The following is a 19,571-nucleotide window of genomic DNA, read 5'->3' as shown; positions in this document are numbered from 1 at the left end:
CAGTTTACACACAGCAAGACAGAATAACAACTGATAATAAGTGATTTTTATCCAGTATTTCCTGCATCCGTCCCTCTTCCAACACATATGATTCATGTGTTCAACTCCTCAGCAAACTGCGCCGCGGCTTGATAACTACAGATGTCGTGATCACATGATCAAAAAATGGGCCTTATCACATTACTTTGAGCTAATCAGTATTTGCCCAAGACAATCAGACAGAAACACATTTTAAGCATCACAAAGCTACAAATTAAAACACACGTAGTGTTTGATATTGTTTTCCATCAATAGGTTGGTTTTATATTGCTCAATAATACATCTTTGTCTTTTTTACATTTAGTAGAGGAGATGTCACACTCACTGGAACACTTAGCAGTACGTAAATATAAAGTGAATTTCACATTCAGAGGACTATTAACATTTAAATATAAGTTGATCATTTTTCATTCAGTCAGATATTCACAGTGACTATGTTTACATGCAGGCAATTGTCTGTAAGTTATTAAAATCTTAAATTTTTGGACCAAAATGTCATCATCACCAGTGACAAATGAACAACCTTACATAATGTACATGCCACTTCCGAGCTATCTGATCAGGGGGCACGAGCTACATCATTATTCAAAAAGATGTTGTTTTTGCATATAACTTTTGTATTTTTGTGAGAGAAAAAACATTTATATTTTACCATTTACTTTTTTCTTTTCAGTCATGCTGCTATAAACATTAATTTAAAACATTTACAAATCACCAGAAAACAAAAAAGGGGTCTGGAAGTTACCCTGCCCAAATTAACTTTAAACGCTTCTGATCAGTCATTTCAACTCATAAGTCATTTTTACGTCCATTTAGAAATGATCTGATTGTTTGAATCACGATATACATTTTACAGTTTTCGAGGGTCTTTTTTACACATGCCATCCATCAGAATACAAGCTACAAAAAACTGGATGATTAGAAATTGATAACATATTTAAGTGAAAAGGGGAAAACTAATGGAGCAAATGTGAGAAGGTGTCCATTTTTATGAGACTCCGACGGTTTTTGACAATAAATAAAGGATGATTTTCATGTCTCTCACCAAAATATGCTTGTTTGCACCTCACTTCAAATGTAAGCTACAATGCGGTGTCCCATTTGTTCACAAATTGTGCTTGTACAAAGTTCACTGGAATGATGTAAAATATAAATAAATCGAGACCAGTGAGGCGTTTTGCCGCGGGGTTGGTAAATAAAATGGAAAAAAACTTGCTTGAAATACTTAAGTGAAGTGCTCTCTGGTGTCTTGTCACTGCTCTCTTGTCCTGTTAAGCGTCATCACCCCTAAAGGGTCGTGCCCAACAGAACAGTTGCATGCTACAACTAAACAAGGCACTAAGAAATGTACGTATACACGTGCAAGAATTACGTATCATTTGTACACATTTATTATGGGCCATGGTAAAAAATTACGGAAGCGTTACCCAATGGTAAATTGTAATGGGAAGAACTTCCTGCAACTGAAAATTAAAGCTACATATCACCGTTATTTTGACCCAACACCTATATGAGGAAAGATTTGTCTCAAAAACAAATACATTCGCGATTTACTCAACATCTAAAAATCATGTTTCTTTTTTTAAATGGTGCTAGAGAAATTGAAAAATTGGCTTTGAAAGCCCTCAACAAGTTCTTGAATTTGGCCATGAAAAATGTGTAGAAATGTGCATTCTCCAAGTAGCACATGTTCACAAATGTTATGATTCTTTGGATTGTAGCGGGGAAATGTTTTCTTTTACATGTGTCTATTTATTGATTTAACTCAGCCAACAAGAGGACTTTCAGTTCACCCACTACCCTAAAAAAGGAGAACCAAAGAGAAAATGAATGAATGGAAAATGATGTTTGAAATTGTGTATTGTGTTTCAAGTCCCCATTTTGTCTATCACACTGGTTAGAAAACGGGTGAGGTTTGACATAGCTGCCGAGTTCCTGGCTGCGTGTGCAAGTGGGGAGACCGAAGAGGCCCAAGTGATGCTGATGCAGGCCGAGGAGTTGAAAAGCAGCAACCAAAAGGATGGCTCTGAAATCATCAACTGTTCCAATGCTGACGGGATAACCGCTTTACATCAGGTGGAGTTGCTTTTATGACACAAGATGTTCCCTTATTGTTGGATGTAAACACAACTTACATTGAAAATCTAATTTTCCAAGGCCTGCATTGACGGTAGTATGGAGATGGTGTCCTTTCTTTTGAAGCACGGTGCCAATGTAAACCAAGTTGACAGTGAAGGTTGGACACCCCTGCACGTCGCTGCTGTTCGTGGCAACTGTGATATTGCAGAGTATGGCCCTTCATTTAAAGCTTAGATACTGTAACAATTGTGCATCTGGAGACGGTTCACAATACTTCACTTTTCCCTACTTTTTCGTATTTTACAGCGTTATTGCATCATCTAATCTACACATGCCAAGATTTCATTCAAGATAATTTTCTGTTATGCATATGATAGTTTTTCAGGTGCCTTTAGGCAAACTCGGGCAGGTTTTCACTTGAAACTCAGGATTTAAAGTGTTTCTCAGGTATCCAGCTATTATTGTGAAGAAGGGCTTTGGCTTGAAACCAAGGATTTTAAGCGTTTCTAGGGTTTCCAGCTTGGGTTTGGAAATGTGGTTTGGCCTTGAAACTAGGGATTCAAAGTCTTTCTATGGTTTCCAGCTAAGATTTTGAATTGGGATTGAGGTATTGTTAGCATTTCTGTTAGCAATCCAGATATACAAACCTTTGCCTGTCTGATGGGACTATAGCTTTAAAGAACATATACACTTAATTCAAGTTGGTTTGTGGTGGGACATGCACTGCCAAGATCTGAATCTTGAATAATACAAGTTTCCTGATCATATATGTCTAGGAACAGTTTATTGATAAGAAACAGAAACGTAAATAAACTGATCTATTTTATTTTTTTCCCTTTAGAACAAAGAAAAGTATAGTGCACTCAAATTTGATTTCCTAGTTGCAGTGAATATAAAATGTAATCAGTAACTACGCTGTATTGTGTGGGGTTTTGAAAATATGGATAAAAATAACAACATTTTGAGAGAAAGCTGTATATCAAGACAAGAAGGTGAAGTGCTGCAAATGTGCTTGGATGCAATGTTACACTATATCTTAATGCCAGTGGCATGTGCCAGGCTATTTCTGCTTTGAACAATTCTATTATTGTAGCAGTGTTTGGCAGCACAACATCCCAGCTAAAGAATGAACATGCTAGACTGGCTGCAGTGTATTTGCACAAAATGAAAACTCACTTTGGAACTGTAATTTCACAACAAAGTGAATTTGTTAGCTATGGTGCTTTTTATAGTATTATAATGTATACAAACGGGCGATGTATTTATTTTTCCATCAGTTTCCTTTTGCGTTTTGGGGCTTCTGTCTCCGCTGTCAACTGTGATGGGGATGTCCCTTTGGACATAGCTTTGGATGAAACCACAGAGAACTTTCTTCAGGAACACACTCTGAGACAAGGTAAACCTTTGCCAAGAAACAACACTTTGGTTAAAGTGACTCAATATGGCATCATGAAAATACACTAGAATGTATAATCACTGATAATTTAGGCTAGTTATTGGCAACCCTATTTTTTTAACCACGCACTGGTCAATTGAGTGGCAATATTCTTGCAGCCGGCCTACAAATAATATTTGTAATAACAACAATTTTATTTATACAATAATAATAGTCATCCTAAATCTTAAACCACTAAGGATCAAGATCAGTGATTCTCTACTGGTCTGACTCCAGAACCCACGATTCCAGCCAAATTAAAAGCTGCGACCCAAATCAAAAACAAATTTCCATTGAATAAAAGGCTTGTGCAGTTTAATCAAGAAAAGTGTAATATAGTATCTCGCAAAAGTGAGTACATTTCTCACATTTCTGCAGATTTCATCATAATGTTTAATTGAACAACACTGAAGAAATATCTCTTTGACATAATGTGTAAAGCCTATATAGCAGTGTTAAAGTATTTTCCCCCTCAAACTCAAAATATAGCCATTAGTAGCTAACCCCCTGGTAACAAAAGTAAGTACACCCTCAATTAAAAGTGCGTGAAGTTTAATATTTTGTAAGGGCCCCATGATTTTGCAGAACTACTTTAATCCTCCTGGCCATGGCCTTTGTTTGCATCCTCCTTTTATTGTGTGTTTCTTCAGTAAATATTATAATAAAATCTCTGCAGAAATGTGAAGAGTGTACTCACTTTTGCAATTGTTGTGTACATTCACATTTAAAAAACAAAACAAAAAAAATGACCAGTGTTTTACTAAATGTACGTTGTTGTGATGTATTCGTTAGTGCAGCACATCCCTCTATCACCCATGTTGTGATTTGATCTTTTGTCAATCACTACATTGGTGCAGTTTTGCTGAAAGTGTTTTACAAAAAAATGAATATAATTTTCCTTTTATTATCTAGTATAGCGTTGTTGCATCCTCAGAGACTTTTATGAATGTTTTAAGCTTTTTGGGTCTATAAATGAAGTCGTATAGGAATACATATACAAGTGTTGATCTTGCTTGCGTTTAGGTGTGGACTTGGAAGCAGTGAAGCGGCTAGAGGAGGAGCAGATCACAAGCGATGCTCGGACCTGGCTGAACGAGGGACTACCTGCAGACGTACGGAATCCAAGGACTGGGGCCACTCCTCTTCACGTGGCTGCGGCCAAAGGCTACGTGGAAGCTCTCAAGTAGGCTGCATTCGCCATGATCACAATTCAATTTGTATATAGATAGATAGATAGATACTTTATTCACCCCCGCAGGGAAAAGCAAAAGGAATACAATATATAAATACACAATGTGACATGGCGTGCTAATACCCTCTGTAGCGTGTTGTATAGAGTATTTAAATAGTGTTACATAAAATACACACTGCAATAAAAATACGGTAATATGCAATGTAGGGGGTGTGGTTTAATGTGGGCCTTTACCCCGCCGGGTGGAGTTAAAGAGCCTCATGGCATGAGGAAGAAAATATCTCTTCAGTCTGTCCGTGGTGCAAGACAGTGACAGCAGTCTGTCGCTGAAGCTGCTCTTCTGTCTGGATATAATGCTGTGTAATGGATGTGATGAATTGTCCATGATTGACCGCAGCTTTTTCAGTGCCCGTCTCTCAGCTACTGTTGTCAGGCTGTCCAGCTCTGTGCCTACAACAGAGCAGCTCGCTTTCCTTGCCAGTTTATTGAGACGAGACCGATATCCCTCGGTTTTTGTGGTTAATGGGGACCTGAACTACACGTAAAAAGTGAAAATCCGCGAAGTAGCATCGCACAACACAATTCCTGTTGAACGAATGTTTTTAGTTTCATTGTACAAAATTCAAAAGAAATTGGAGGACATTCGTGAAAAGCACGCGCAGCTTCAGATAAAAGCAAAGAGCCCGTGTCGACCCCTGTGTGGTGCGGGCTTTGTCACCCTCCGGCTCTCATGCAGAAATTGGAACACTTGGATTCTCGCCACACCTTCATGGCCGTTGAAGCTCCTCCCCTTGTGTGGTTATGAGCCCAAGTGGCAGGCTGTTTTTGTGTTAGCATCGGGTGTTAGTTTAACCGTAGCAATCGGCTAGACATGCAGCCTGGCTATTGCTTCCCTTACGACGCCGCCTCAATCGATTCCCGGACGTGACAACAATCCATGCAGCGCCCACTGGTGCGTTCTTCTGACATACCGTGGAGTTCGATTTAATTGATGATTTTTTTTTTCCCATGTAACAAGTCGCTAAATGCTAGTGATTGCGGGGCTTTCAAGTTTGTTTTAATTCACAGATGTTAACTGACAGCAAACAGTCACACTTGCCCAACACAGAGCGCCCTCCCTAATCTGTTCCGCGCTGTCTGCCATCTATAAGAAACACAATGCACCATACGTTGATGTCAATGACGAAGACGATTCAATTCAAAATTCGTCAAAGAGTGAACCAGCGATAACCAAAACGCGAAGTAGCGAAAGGTCTCTGTAATCCGTAATTCACTTTATTTTGTGATGTTCAGGCTACTCTGTCAATGTGGGCTTGACGTGTCAGCAATGGATTTGGATGGCTGGACTCCTCTGCACGCAGCTGCACACTGGGGCCAGGGGGAAGCCTGTGAAATTTTAGCTGAACAGATGTGCAATATGGAAGCCCGTAGCTGCGGAGTGAGACTTTTTACATTTATTTCTCTAAGCACATCGTGCTATATGAGCTGTTTTCATAATTGTGTCATGTTCTACAGGGTGAAACACCATTGGATGTAGCAGATGAAAGTGTGGAGGAGCTTCTTGAGGATTTAATTAAGAAACAAGCCAACGTGAGACACTTTTCAACCTTTCTATACTGCAAAATATTACCCCTTTGACAATTTTGAGAATTCTTTTTGTGTATTATTTAGTGCCTATAAGTGGTAAAAATATCATTCAAAAATATTATTTTTTCTTAATTTAAGACAAATACATGAACTATCATATAAAGTTGGGTATTTTTTTTTAATACTTCTAGGTCAAGGAAATGTGCCTTTATTATACATAACATGCAGGGCACCTACGGGGAGCTGACATACTTGCCTAACATCTTTTTGGAATGGCTAAAAAAAACAAATACCTTGTGACAGACTGGGCAAAGAAATGCTGCTGTTTGGTCACTTCACCGTAGTTTGTACTAGCACTCTTTTTTTTCCCCCCTGCACTACATAATTCAGTGACATCAAGTGGTCAAGTATTTTTCAGTGTCCCTTTTAACATGTTTTATCTTGATCCTAAAATAAAATAAACACAATCTTTAAAATTAGCAAATATGTAATTATGCACCGCTTAAAAACTAAATTCTTAACTCATTCACAGAAAATTTTGCTTATGTTAGGTATGATTTTTGTTATTTGAAGATATCCTATTTTTTCCTGGTAAAATAAGAAAATGTTTACTTAAAACTCATTTTAGTTGTATTTTCTTTGTATAAAATGTTTCTTAAAATGGAAACATTTTTTCTACTGTCTACTCAATAAAAGAAATTGCTTAATTCAAGAATATATTTTTTTACTTTTTTAATATATTTTGGCAACAATTGAATAAAACATTACGTAAATAAGTACACTTAAATATATGGATATTCATAAGGCGCATTGATTACCACTAAATTACTAACATAAATAAAACTGAAATAAAGATGTACATTCACATATATGGATAATCATAAGGTACATTAAACACCACTAAATTACTAAGTTGAAATAAACAAAGTAATTAATTGGAATCAAATATCTCGATAACGACAATGTGCATTAATTACCACTAAATTACTAAACTGGATTAACATATTAATTTGGTCAATTGAAAGAATGGAAAGGATGTAACTAGAAAATTCATACAACGATGAGTATATTCACAGTGACACATTTCAATATTACAACAGAAACAAGGTAAAGATCCTAGAATAAGAACGTTGTACTTAACCCCGTAACACTCTGCTGGCTAGCCGCCGGACTTTTGATAAACAAATATCAAACCTATAAAGCTGGCGTAACTCGCCAATTATGTTGCCTTGCCATCATTATATTTGTTTAATGTAGGCAACCATGGCCTCCTTACATCCGCAAGAGTCTGGTGAATCCAACCGGGTAAAATATTTACTTCATAACATTTGATAATGCCATTTTCCAGGGGTTTATTCAAATCAGATTTGAAAATGAAATGCACAACACAATTCGTGATTCATTTTTACGCACCATTATTACACGCAAGTGTGCACAATCATTGATTGACCTCTGGAAATCGAACATTTACTACTCTTTCACAATGTCTAAAAAATTGGCCAAAGCACAATACACATTTGCAAAGCTTTTAATGTTCTAACCTGGTCGTCACTCAATGGCCACTCTTGGAAACGCCCTGACCTACCCTTAGAAAAATGTGTAAAATACAATGTTTAGTGGATGGTGTAGACGTCTTACAGAAAGGGAAGTGATACCCCGATTATTCTGTTTTTACAATGCGTGGGCTTTCCTGTTGTAGTTTGTGCAGCTACTGCTCCACACAGCAATGCAGCTGGAAAAGAAGCTTTCAATGGTTTCTCGGTTGAATGTAGTCAGGATAGGTTCTACATGGGAGCACTTGTTTACTTGAGTTTGCTCAATAAGTAAAGGCACTGTTGTGCTTTCCTGCCCTGTGATGTAGTGTTGGTGGTCCAAGAGAGGTCGCCATATTGAAATGATCAACACAGGCCTCGAGTGCCCTTCTGCGGTTTAGTGTAAAAATAACATGTGAAATAATATAATAATGTGTGAATAATTTCACACATAAGTCGCACGAGAGTATAAGTCTCACCCCCGGCCAAACTATGAAAAAATAACTTATATGATACATATTTTCTTAATTTAACTAGAAAAAAAAACAAGAAAATATATTGAAAGCAAGAAAAATGATACTTCAAACTAACATTTTTTTTCTTCAGATGGATGGCATGTGAAAAAAAGACCCTCGGAAACTGTAAATCCATAAGAATAGAAAATTGTTTTGCAGTGTGGCTCACTATTATCTGTTTGTCTTCACAGTGGCGCAACGAGCAGTCCATTCGAGAACGGCAGAACCAACAAGGTGCTACCACTGTAATTGCTCAGACTAAAAAAAGGAGGTTAGTTTTCATCCATTCTGTGCAACAACCTTTCAAACATTGAGCATTTGTTTCACGTACTCAATAATTTTAATAAATGGTTCTCTGTCAGCGTCAAGCCGGTTTAACTGTTATACTCTTTACTCAATCCAATAACATATAGCTTGCACATTTAATTAATTTTATTATTTTGTATTTATTTCTTATTTTATTTATGTCAGCAGGACCTCAGTTTGCAGGATGAGCAGTAAAGAGAAGATGAACGTGCAGGACCAATCTAAAGAGAGGAACCTCTCAGGAGGCCTAGAACTCAGCGAGGACAATGGGAGTCCCGGTAAAACGACTGCCACCACGAAACAAGTCATTTTATTTTCCGTAATTCAGGCTCAAGCAAAACTTTATTTTCCTTTTTCAGAGAGCTCCGGTTTGTCCAGTCCAGACACTGAAAGTGCAACTGTATCTGCGGCCAGTCCAACTGACAAGGTGAGGGCCCAAATTGTGGCTTAATTTCTTGAGTATAAAATCATCGTGACAAATCAGGCAAATTGTTGAAGAAGTTCATGTTCAGTGTGTATCGGGGTTACAAAGACATGGTTCGTACGGGTGCTTAAAATGAGAGGCCGACTGATTATCTGGCGGGCAGATTATCGGAACTGATATTTGGGGATTTTGACGGATATAGGTATCGGCCCGTTTACTTATTTGAGGCGTATTTCGATTCGATCTTTTTTCTCCCTCTCCTGCCTTCTGTCTATTCACCCTGTGCCTTCTGATTGGATGAGAGAACGGGGCAGGCCCTCAAGCCGGAAGCTGTCCTCACTCTGCACTTTCCGCAGTTACAAATGTTAGGGCTGTTACGAATATTTTTCACATTCGCAATTAGCATCGGTTTTTCTGCCCCTGTCCCTTTGTGACCACCCTTGACTGAAATGTCAAGTAAATGTCGCCATGGTGAAGTGACGCAAACGCGAAGCAGCAAATACCGGTGGTGTGCCTTATTCAGACTCCCCTGCAGAATTCGATTCCCCTTTTATGTGAACATTTTTTTTCCTTTGTCGCAATCATATTCTGTATTCAGTGGGACCTCGGTTATCGCGGTTAATGGGGACCAAAACCACCCGCGATAAGTGAAAATCCGCAAAGTAGCGGCGCACCTTTTAAAAAAAACCTTTGCAGTTCACACCCCCTGTATACAGTACAATCCAGTACACCATATAGAATACGGTTAGAGAGAGAGATTCTTGTTAAACAATAAAACAAAATTTAACATACCTCTCACAATAAGTTCTTTTAAGCGTAGTTGATAAAAAGACCTGTGCAGTACGATGAGGTAATATCGATGAATGACTGCACAGGGGCAGGAAGAGCTTTACTGCTCCTCGGATGACGGCGCAGATGATGCAGGAGAAGCTGCAGGAGGCGGTGTAATTGATATTGTCGGGCTACGCTAGCGTAGCTATTTCCTGCTTTCAATTTGTCCAATAAACTCACTTTTTCTGTAATTGTTAGCATATTTCGCTTTTTCTTCGGTTCACAAGCTGCACCAAGGGATGAAGAGCGTTTAGGAGCCATCACGAGGACTTCACAAAACTTTAAAAGACACAGGCTACAGTAATGGCGAGAAGCGTACTGTATTGTGCTGTACAGTATACGTACGAGATATGCGTGGCATACTGTAGTGAATGGGCCAATGGGGAGTCGAGTATTCAGCGAGCTGGCCAATGAGCTTGCGTTTATGGCCGTGACTTAGCGTATACGTGCATTTCTTTGTGTTTTAAAATTTTGTAAAATGATGCAATTACTAATACTAATTGAATATTTTGTTTTCAAATTTTGTAAAATAATGTAATTTCTAATGTCAATGTAATATTTTTCATTATTATTAATTTTTAATTTATTTTTTATTTTTTTTTGCGAAGTAGCGAGGTCCCACTGTAATCTGTTTATTAAGAAATAGTGATTGGCGTGATTAAAACAAAGAATCCATTGATGTCTATATCTGTGTTTTTCAACCAGTGTGCCGGGGCACACTAGTGCGCCGTGAGACCTTGTCTCGTGTGCTGCTGGAATTTGCCCAATTTTATCTTTCCAAAAAAAATAAGGCCATTATTCAGTATTTTTGCTATTTTCAGACGAGGAACTTTAATAGTCATCCATATCAGTAGGTGGCAGTAGATTTTGATATACTTTTTATTTACTAATTATCTGCTCATGAGGTAGCACAGTACATTTAATAACTTAATTTGTTTAACAAAGCCTCCTCTTGGTACTAATAATCGGTATCGGCACTGAACCCATATCGGTCACTCCTTGCTTATATCATTGAAAATTCCTGAATTTTCATGTTGTTGTTGTTTTTTCAAAGAATGAAAAGCGTTTGAAGTTTGGGTGAAGTCCTTGTAAATGCTGGTTATTGTTGCCATGTTTGTCAAGAAGTCTTAAAAATAATGTCGACACTGCTCTCTCGCGCCTTTGCTTTGCAAATGCATTTCTTTTTCCCTCGTGATTATCTGCAGCTTCCATTCCGTTGTATGGCATTGTCCAACGAATTTTCATCGCCCCCTACGGGTAACGCCCAAGAAGACAGGTGCTACACCTAAAAAGGGCACTCTGAAATGTGTATTAGATTCGTATCAATTATGGGCATTTATTGTGAGCCATGCAAAACATTAGGGTGGCATTTCCTAGTGGAAAATTGTAATGGGAATGACTTCCTGCAACTGAAAATATAAGCTACTAATTATTCGTTTTTCCCAAACACCTAAATGAGGAGAGTTTTGTCTCAAAAACAAATATATTTATGTTTTACTCAAGATTTAAAAATCATGTCTTGATAAATGCACACGTAACATTAAAAATGGCCTATTTAAATCAGAGATATATTTAAGGCTCTGCAAAATACATGATTCACACTGGATGTTCTTTCTTTTAATGGTACTAGAGAAATTGGAAAATTGGCTTTGAAAGTTCTTAAAAATTGCTTGAAATTGGCCATGAAAAAGGTGTACGAACCCTGAAAAAATGTTCATATACCAGACAAGTTGTTGATGAAGCTTATGTTCAGTGTGTATCAAGGTTACAGAGAGTTGTTAAAAGTTTTCTTTAGTATTCACACAAGTATCAGAAATATTGATAAGTATTACATCATGTGCTGCACCAATCTGTAGGAAAAATATATATTTTTGTTTTTTAGGATAACAAACTACATTATTTTCTATATACTATAAGGCGCTCTAAAAAACGCAAATTGGCCAGATATTTGTAAGTACGCCTTATAATTCAGGGCGTTTTATACACGGATACAATTCTAAATATAAATGTATACCGCTAAATTACCATATTTGTACATATAATCACTCGAGAAAAAAAACGCTAGTGCATAACAATCGTGGCACGGGGGATCAAAACCGGATAGCAATGGTGAGAGCGCTGAATCCATTCCACTAGGCAACCAAGGACATACATTTGCAAAGTTTTATCTCATTATTACACTACTTTTAGTCATAGTACCAGATACGAATGTCATAGAATGGAAACAATAGAAAGCGATTAAAAATCGGTATAAGATTTTGTTTCACTTTTTTTCTGCAAAATACTTGATTCACGCCGGAGTTCATCTTTAAATGGTACTAGAAAAATTGGAATATTGGCTTTGAAAATCTTTAAAAAGTGCTTGAATTTGGCCATGAAAAGTACGAACCTTGAAGGACATTTTATATCTGTGACATTTGCTTTTACACAATGTAGATCTCACATGAGAGAAGTGGAGAGGAAGATAAGGAGCAGGACAAGTTGCTTCGCACTGCAAGAGTTCAGCCTTCCCTTCAATCGAGGGACAGCACGTCTGAAAGTCCCAACACACCCACTACTGAGCGTCGCAAGTACGAATTGTGTATTATGCGCAAGTTGACATTGTGTACATATTACTTTGAGCTATATTGTCCTTTTTTATGCATTTCGTAAGGTTTCAAGCCCCATTCAGAAATGAGGAGTCTGAATCTCAGAGGAAAGCTCGCTCTCGACTCTTGCGCCAGTCCCGTCGCTCCACTCAGGTATCTCAATATACACATTAGACCTACGGTACATCTGATCTTTTCTCCATACTGATGTTAAATGTTTTTTCTGTTTTAATTTGAATTGATCAAATACATTGTAGACATTTTGCTGGAGAGCTTTAATCATTGATTTCAATTATGCTACAAATGCCCTGGGTATTTAAAAAAAACTCTTTGCTGTAATTCCATTCATTTATTATTATTTTTTTTTCAATTATCACGGTCTCTTTAAACCAGGGTGGGCAACACGTGGCTCTTAAGCTCTGGCAAGCGGCTCCTTGGCGCATTTCCAATGATTGTGGAGGGAAATATATTTTTATGAATATGGTTTATATAAAAAGGCTAAACATGGCACAAACACTTAACGGTCTATAGTGCTGTAAAAATGTGTGGAATAGATATTGTATTTCAACAAGGAGCCGGTACAAGTTCAAGTGCTACAAGCTGAACTCCAGTGTGTTGCTTCTTGTGATAAACGGCTATACAAATAATCATGACTTGATTTCTCCGCTTAACTCTCTCCCAACATCATGAGCTGTGTGTCCTAAGCTCCGCCCGTTTAAAAGTGGAAGCATCACCAGGCAAGGCAGGTGGCTGTTTTCAACGAATCGGCAATGGACACCAAACCTATAAAGGGAAAAATAACTGATGAGAACAGAGGATTCAACGTTTCTTGGAACTAACTATTTGCATTCAGTGCCTATTTGTATGGATTTCTTGAATGTTTGCTCTGTAGTGTGAAGTTATTAAATGAGAAAAAGAGTAATGTGGAAAGAACTTTCCGGCGAAAGCCTGCTACATTTGCGGCAGAGTACCCTTTTGGAAGTGAGATTGCATCAATTTTGGAGAAATTAAATGAGGGCAAATATAGATTTAACAAGTGGATTGCATTTCCAAACACTTTTTTTTTGATTACTGAGTTTTTTTGCAACCCAGGAGATAATAAAGCAGGGAAAACCGTTCAGACAGTGACAACATGAAGGAGTCTAGAACAATCGTAAAATAGTGCCGAAAATTGAAGACATGCCTCTCTCTACTTAGACAGTGGAGGAAAAGGCCATTAAAATGGCAAGCAACATCACCTAACAGTAAATCAAGGACATTGGGCGGCAAAATACTCAATTGCCTGTGAGTCGTGTTATGTGATGGATTTTTTCATTGCATTTCTTTACTTTTTTCATGGCAATGAAACATTATGTAAGTCATTATTTTTGTAATGAAGTTTGACTTGAGGTTATATCCTACAACAGAATAGTCACATGATGCATCATTATCCAGAGGATGCACTCCATCCAACATAGTCATTTTGATAGTAGGCTAATATAGATACATACAGCATGCATAGAATTCATTACAAGGTTTTAAAAGGCTTTTGATTTTTTTTTTTATCTGGGCAAATTTATTTTATTTTTATTATTTTGGTCCAATGTGGCTCTTTCAACGTTTTGGGTTGCCTACCCCTGCTTCAAACAAACTTTTTGATGTATGCAAATCCTTTTGACTCTTTCTGAAAAATAGATTTCTGTTATAATTAGGACATCAGTCAGGTTTGAGAATTACTTTGACTGCTTTACTGCTGCCAGTACAGTGAACCCTCGTTTATCGCAATGGTTAAGTTCCAAAATGAACCCGTGATAAGCAAAATCTGTAACATTGAAACGTTTATTTTATACAGTTTTTATACGATTAAATCCCATACAATGCATTGAAATCAAATGAGTGTAATTTGGCTCTTATTCCAAACCTTTTACTTTTTGTTTTAACAAAGCACATATTTTGGCTTTGTTGCTGTAGTGATAACAGATGTAAATGTTTTTGTTCAAGAACAGTAATATATTTACATCTCTTGCTGCTCTTTCATCTGGAGCGTGAACTTTTTTCATGCAAAATGTCTATTTTATCACAGTAGTAAACCACTTTAAGAGCCCACATTGCGCTGCTTTTCCTGTTGCCTCCGCCATTTTTAGCATTTGTTAGGGCTTGGCAGATTGATCTGGATATTTTTTTTTTTTTTTTGCACTCCCCTCTGCCCGGTAAGAAGGATGCAGATAGCCAGGTATGGGGACAGTTGTAAAAGTGTGCTTACTCCCTCGGGCATTAACTCGGAGAGTATCAGAGGGCACCCGGCGAGAGAGAGGGGTAGGTGCTCTTTCTGTGCAGAGAAGCAGCACTCAGAGGAAATTGGAAAAGCCAAGTATCGATCCCAGGACTGTAGATAGAAAGATAGATACTTTATTAATCCCCGCAGGGAAATTCACATTTCCAGCAGCATCCCTTCGCTGAGAACAATACAATAATAAAGCAAAAGGAATACAATATACAAATACCCAATGTGACGTGCTAATACCCACTGTAGCGTGTTGTGTAGAGTATTTTAATAGTGCTACAAAAAATACACACTGCAATAAAAGTACGGTAATATGCAATGTAGGGGGTGTGGTTTAACATATCGATTTGAACCAAGTACTTGCTTAATTTCGATGAAATAAAATTTTTTGATCCATCCGCCCACCTTTTATGTGGACGCAGTGGTTTTTTTCAAGGAGTCTTTTTTGTTCGTTGAAAATCCCATGAATTGTGTTTTATCAACCAACAAAAATGACTCATTTCAAATGTGCCCTGTGTCTTTCAGGGTGTGACTCTAACAGACCTAAAGGAAGCTGAAAAGACCATATCCCGAGCTTCTGATCCTCTGCCTTGTACCATTCAGCCCACCAGCCCTATCATCACACTCATGGCGGCAGAGAGGGGTCAGTTTAGTTCTGCAGTTTACAGATCAATTTGTGATTAGTGTGATGAGAGCACACGATTGTGTTCATGAGTGTTTTGATTTGTACATTTTTTATAGGTACAGACCAAGAGAAGCAGGAGGAACCTGAAGCTGACCGACGTCTGGGGCCTAAGGACAGGAGGCGGGCCAGAAAGGAGAGGCGCTCCACTGGCATCCTTCAGCCGGGAAACGAGGTAGTAAAGTTGCAGAAGTGATTGATTTTGTATTAAGTCGATTGTGCCACCTTAGATACACATGTCTTCAATCATTTGGATAACCTCTATGTAACAAATTGTCAGACTTTTTGCTTACAGATTACTGTAAATTCTAGACTACAGAGCGCACTTGATTGAAAGCCACATGCTCCAATTTAAGAATGAATCTCCATTTTGTCTTTGGGCAAGGTGCACCGGGTTTTAGACTGTATTTTTTGATCATGTGACCCTTTAAGATGGCGATTACAAAGACCAGCACATATTTACTACCCGGCCGAAAGAAAATGCAATTGGGGGCTGCGTCAGGTAATATGTAAGCCTTATATTTTGTAGATGACAACACCAGGGCAACCATACTGTGGAGAACAGTGCCAGATTGCAGCACATCTTTTTGTGTTGTTGTCACTGGTGGTTGCCTCACTGATGGATCAAATTGCATGCGCTCATTAGAATTAGATAGGAGTTTTTATATCTCTGCTGTTTGTATTGTTGATCCATTACTTTAATAACATTCTAGGGCTGCAACTAACAAATATTTTAATAATCTATTAATCTGACGATTATATTTTTGATTAATCGAAGGATCGGATAAAAAATACATTAATATTCTTTTTTTTTTTTTTTTTTTTTAAATATTGACATTTTGGGGAAAAATGAGAAAATAGTGCACAAACCAAATATTTTTAATATGAAACAATTTTTTAAAAAAAATCTGTTGGTCAAATAACAAACAAAATAGATACAAATGTATATGATACACCTGCCAATATATATATACTTTTTGTATAAAGTGCAAAAAGGCATCTTTGTTGTTTAAGAGACATGAGCCTTTGGAACAAAAAATCATTGCAAATCTGAAAACCCATAACTGAACAATAAACAAAAATACATGTAAATCGATGGTATACCCCTGCAAATGTATAAGATGTTAACAAAAAGGTATTTTTGTTGTTTGAAGGGACATGAACTTTTGGAACAAGAAATAAATGCAAATGGGAAAAACCCAGTAACATTATTTTCAACATTAACATGCAAAATACTATCACCTTTGCTCACAAACTCAATCACTCTTACTTCTTTGAGAACCTTGCATGCAATGCAAAAATGGAGGATCATGATGAGGATCCTCTCAGTGATGACAGCTGCTTGCATTGGTGAGCATGGTGTCTCTTTCTCATCATCACTGTTTGCTGTTTTCTAATGGGATAAGAACAAATATCATAAGTATTATTATGGCACAATTTACAAGGATACAATAATCACACAGACTTTGCCAGAAAAGTAAAACTCGATGCCTAATATTACACTTATTAACATTATTGTTTGCAAGTTGAGCTTGATTTATAAAGCACAATTGAACACTGCTTAAGCCTACTCCCTTTGGGGAAACGTTTATGATAATATTGTATTTTTCAGCAGATTTTTTTCCGTCTGTTAGATGCAAATAGTTTGTTGTTCCCTTTTGTTAATTAGTGGTTGGTATGTTTATTTTTGTGCTGTGCCCTAGTAAACTTCATTCTTATGTTTAACTGAAATAAAACGCATCTCCCTCACACACACATACAGTCACTAATAAGCTATCAAGCGAGCGACCAGAGACTAACGTTCCGTTTACTCACTTAATCACTTGGACTTAGCCAGAAAATTTAAACTTGGTGCTCATTCTTACCACTACTGTGTGAAAGTTGAGTGTTCTTTTATAAAATACAATCAAACACTGCTTAAGATAATTTAACTGAAATAACTAGTATCAACACACGCGCGCTAATCAGCTAAAAAGCAAACGCCAACATCAGCGAGCTACCAGAGACGAAGGTCACGTTTCCCCTCTTAAAAACACAAATAACAAACAAATAAAAACAAGTAATGCAGTCACTTACCCTTCTAGTGAGCTCCTTTCATCCTGGTCGGTGACTCCATGTTTTGGTTTTGATTGCTGCCTCACCATGGTGGTGCTCGCGTGCAATATCACTTTTGCAAAGCTTTTGCAAATGCTCCCACACTTTTCTGGACTTCGGCCAAACTGTTTTCTCCGTGTCCGTCATGTTTCATTGTTTTAATTTAACGTAGTTTTTGAAAATAGCGCCTTAGTTTGCACTCCACCTCGTTCAGTTATGCTCGTGTGACTTAATTGGTTCCGGGACGTGCTGAGTGACGCATACATCCAGCATCACAACGGATCGATGAACTAATTTGTTGCCAACAATTTTAGTTATCGATGTTATCGATTTGTTGTTGCAGCCATCTAAATATCCCAGAAAATTTCAACCCTCCATCACTACTGAGCTTTTTTTATGCTTTTAAATGAGCCTAGCTGTTCTTTTTCAAGCAAACGTGTCCCTTTTTTATCTTTTAGAACAATGATGATCATTTGGACGACCTAAACAACGAGGACAGTCCCATGTGAGTTAGTTTTCCTTCTATTGTTCCTCCCACATGTTCTTCTTGAATTTAAGCAGCATAATCTACTGTAATAAGATTTCAGCTGCGTGTGGTGCATTCTAGAGGTCAATCGATTATCAGGCGAGCCGATAATCTGCACCAATATTGGGGTTTGACAGGTATCGGTATCAGTTTCTATTTATTCGACTAGTCGTTTAGATATATTTAAAACTTGGTTCTGCTCAGGATGTAAGGTCGGTTAATTAAATGGATGCCAAAGTGTGCCATAGATGTAAATGTCAAAGGATAGTTGAGAATGACCATCGACGCATATGATGCTGAGGGGGTAACCATTGTATGCTGTCGGGCCTCCTGGTCTGTGGGCTTAGAGTTCGGTGTCAGGTTGGAAAGAGCAAAGGGGAATGAATGTTTGGTGAATGTGTTCATTAGATACAATCCCTATGGCATTACCTTTTAATCTACAGTAAACTTTTACCCATGGGCGTAAACCAGCCTGTTTTTCGGGGTGCTAAAACACCCCTAAATTCAACCCTTGCTACTCCCCAAAATTATAGCATTTTTAAAACAGTTTTCCCTAAAAAGGACAGGATAGGCTTAAATATGATGAAAAAACACTCGGGGGGAAAAAAAACAAAAAAAAATACTCCTGGCTTGAAATGGTTCCGTCCATTTGGTCCTTATCACTGCTCTGGAGCTGGGGTCCAGATGAAACTTGGCCAAATCAGGTTTTCCACATGAAAACTGATTAAAAACATTTCATTGTTCTCAAACATTTTTTCTAATTTGCTACACAAAATAAAATCGAAAGAAAAAAAAGTAATTCATGTGAAAATATAAATTAATCTGAAAAAGTAAATATGAATCCGTAATTAACATGGACTTTATTTACTTTTAAAGGCCAATGTGTATTATTTCACTGTTAGATATTGCTGTATTGTGTAGTGCGACAAAGAATACAAACTATGACCATGTTTAAGCCCCCTGCGCTGGACTGTCCATCTGCCGGGCTCTCACAAACACTGCTCAGTATGAGTAAGTACTCGCAAAAAAACTAGCACAGAAAATGAACTTCTCTTATAAAATCGAAAATGTCATCGCAATGGCTATTCCTGTCTATAAAGTGGAAATTTTCTTAAAATCATGCTGCCCCATAGGGTAGGGTAGGTTACTAATGTAGGGTGAATGATAAGGCATAATATTGGAAACAAAGCTTAGAATTTGGAGGTAAAGATTGTTTTAATGATCCAGCAGAATGGCAGAATACATGTCAGTTTATATCATTGACATAAAAATATCGCAAACCTAAATAGGAACAGCTCAAAATAGCACAAAATATGTGCTAGCAGCAAGATAGCGACTTTATTTTTACATCAAAGTCAACCCCCCCAAAAAAAGCGTTCTTTGGATCGGTGCTGGATTTCTTATTTTGAAGTCACTAGAAAGAATTTCCAATTGGCCTTTAAAATTCTTGAGTATCTCAGTCAAGTCTTGTCACGTTT

General features: G+C 37.6%; 1 protein-coding gene across 2 annotated transcripts in view; it reads left to right on the top strand.

Moving 5' to 3' along the window:
- Nucleotides 1–19,571, top strand: part of ppp1r12c (protein phosphatase 1, regulatory subunit 12C) — a 31,238-nt gene that overhangs the window by 2,098 nt on the left and 9,569 nt on the right. Inside the window, exons 2-15 of one of the 2 annotated variants that reach the window (XM_088342612.1) lie at nt 1,941–2,115; nt 2,197–2,327; nt 3,396–3,514; nt 4,577–4,736; nt 6,039–6,183; nt 6,261–6,335; nt 8,571–8,650; nt 8,854–8,963; nt 9,045–9,112; nt 12,377–12,510; nt 12,594–12,681; nt 15,317–15,434; nt 15,533–15,648; nt 18,026–18,072. In XM_088342612.1, the coding sequence (XP_088198738.1) occupies nt 1,941–2,115; nt 2,197–2,327; nt 3,396–3,514; nt 4,577–4,736; nt 6,039–6,183; nt 6,261–6,335; nt 8,571–8,650; nt 8,854–8,963; nt 9,045–9,112; nt 12,377–12,510; nt 12,594–12,681; nt 15,317–15,434; nt 15,533–15,648; nt 18,026–18,072 (1,566 nt within the window). Of the gene's footprint in view, nt 1–1,940; nt 2,116–2,196; nt 2,328–3,395; nt 3,515–4,576; nt 4,737–6,038; nt 6,184–6,260; nt 6,336–8,570; nt 8,651–8,850; nt 8,964–9,044; nt 9,113–12,376; nt 12,511–12,593; nt 12,682–15,316; nt 15,435–15,532; nt 15,649–18,025; nt 18,073–19,571 lie in introns of both variants that reach the window. The other variant, XM_088342611.1, reaches the window with a different exon arrangement.

This window comes from Urocampus carinirostris, chromosome 8, assembly GCF_059441175.1.
Source record: "Urocampus carinirostris isolate Australia breed hairy pipefish chromosome 8, RoL_Ucar_1.0, whole genome shotgun sequence".
Lineage (NCBI taxonomy): Eukaryota > Metazoa > Chordata > Actinopteri > Syngnathiformes > Syngnathidae > Urocampus > Urocampus carinirostris.
The sequence above is the reverse complement of the archived record's forward strand: the minus strand, read 5'-3'. Positions and strand labels throughout refer to the sequence as shown.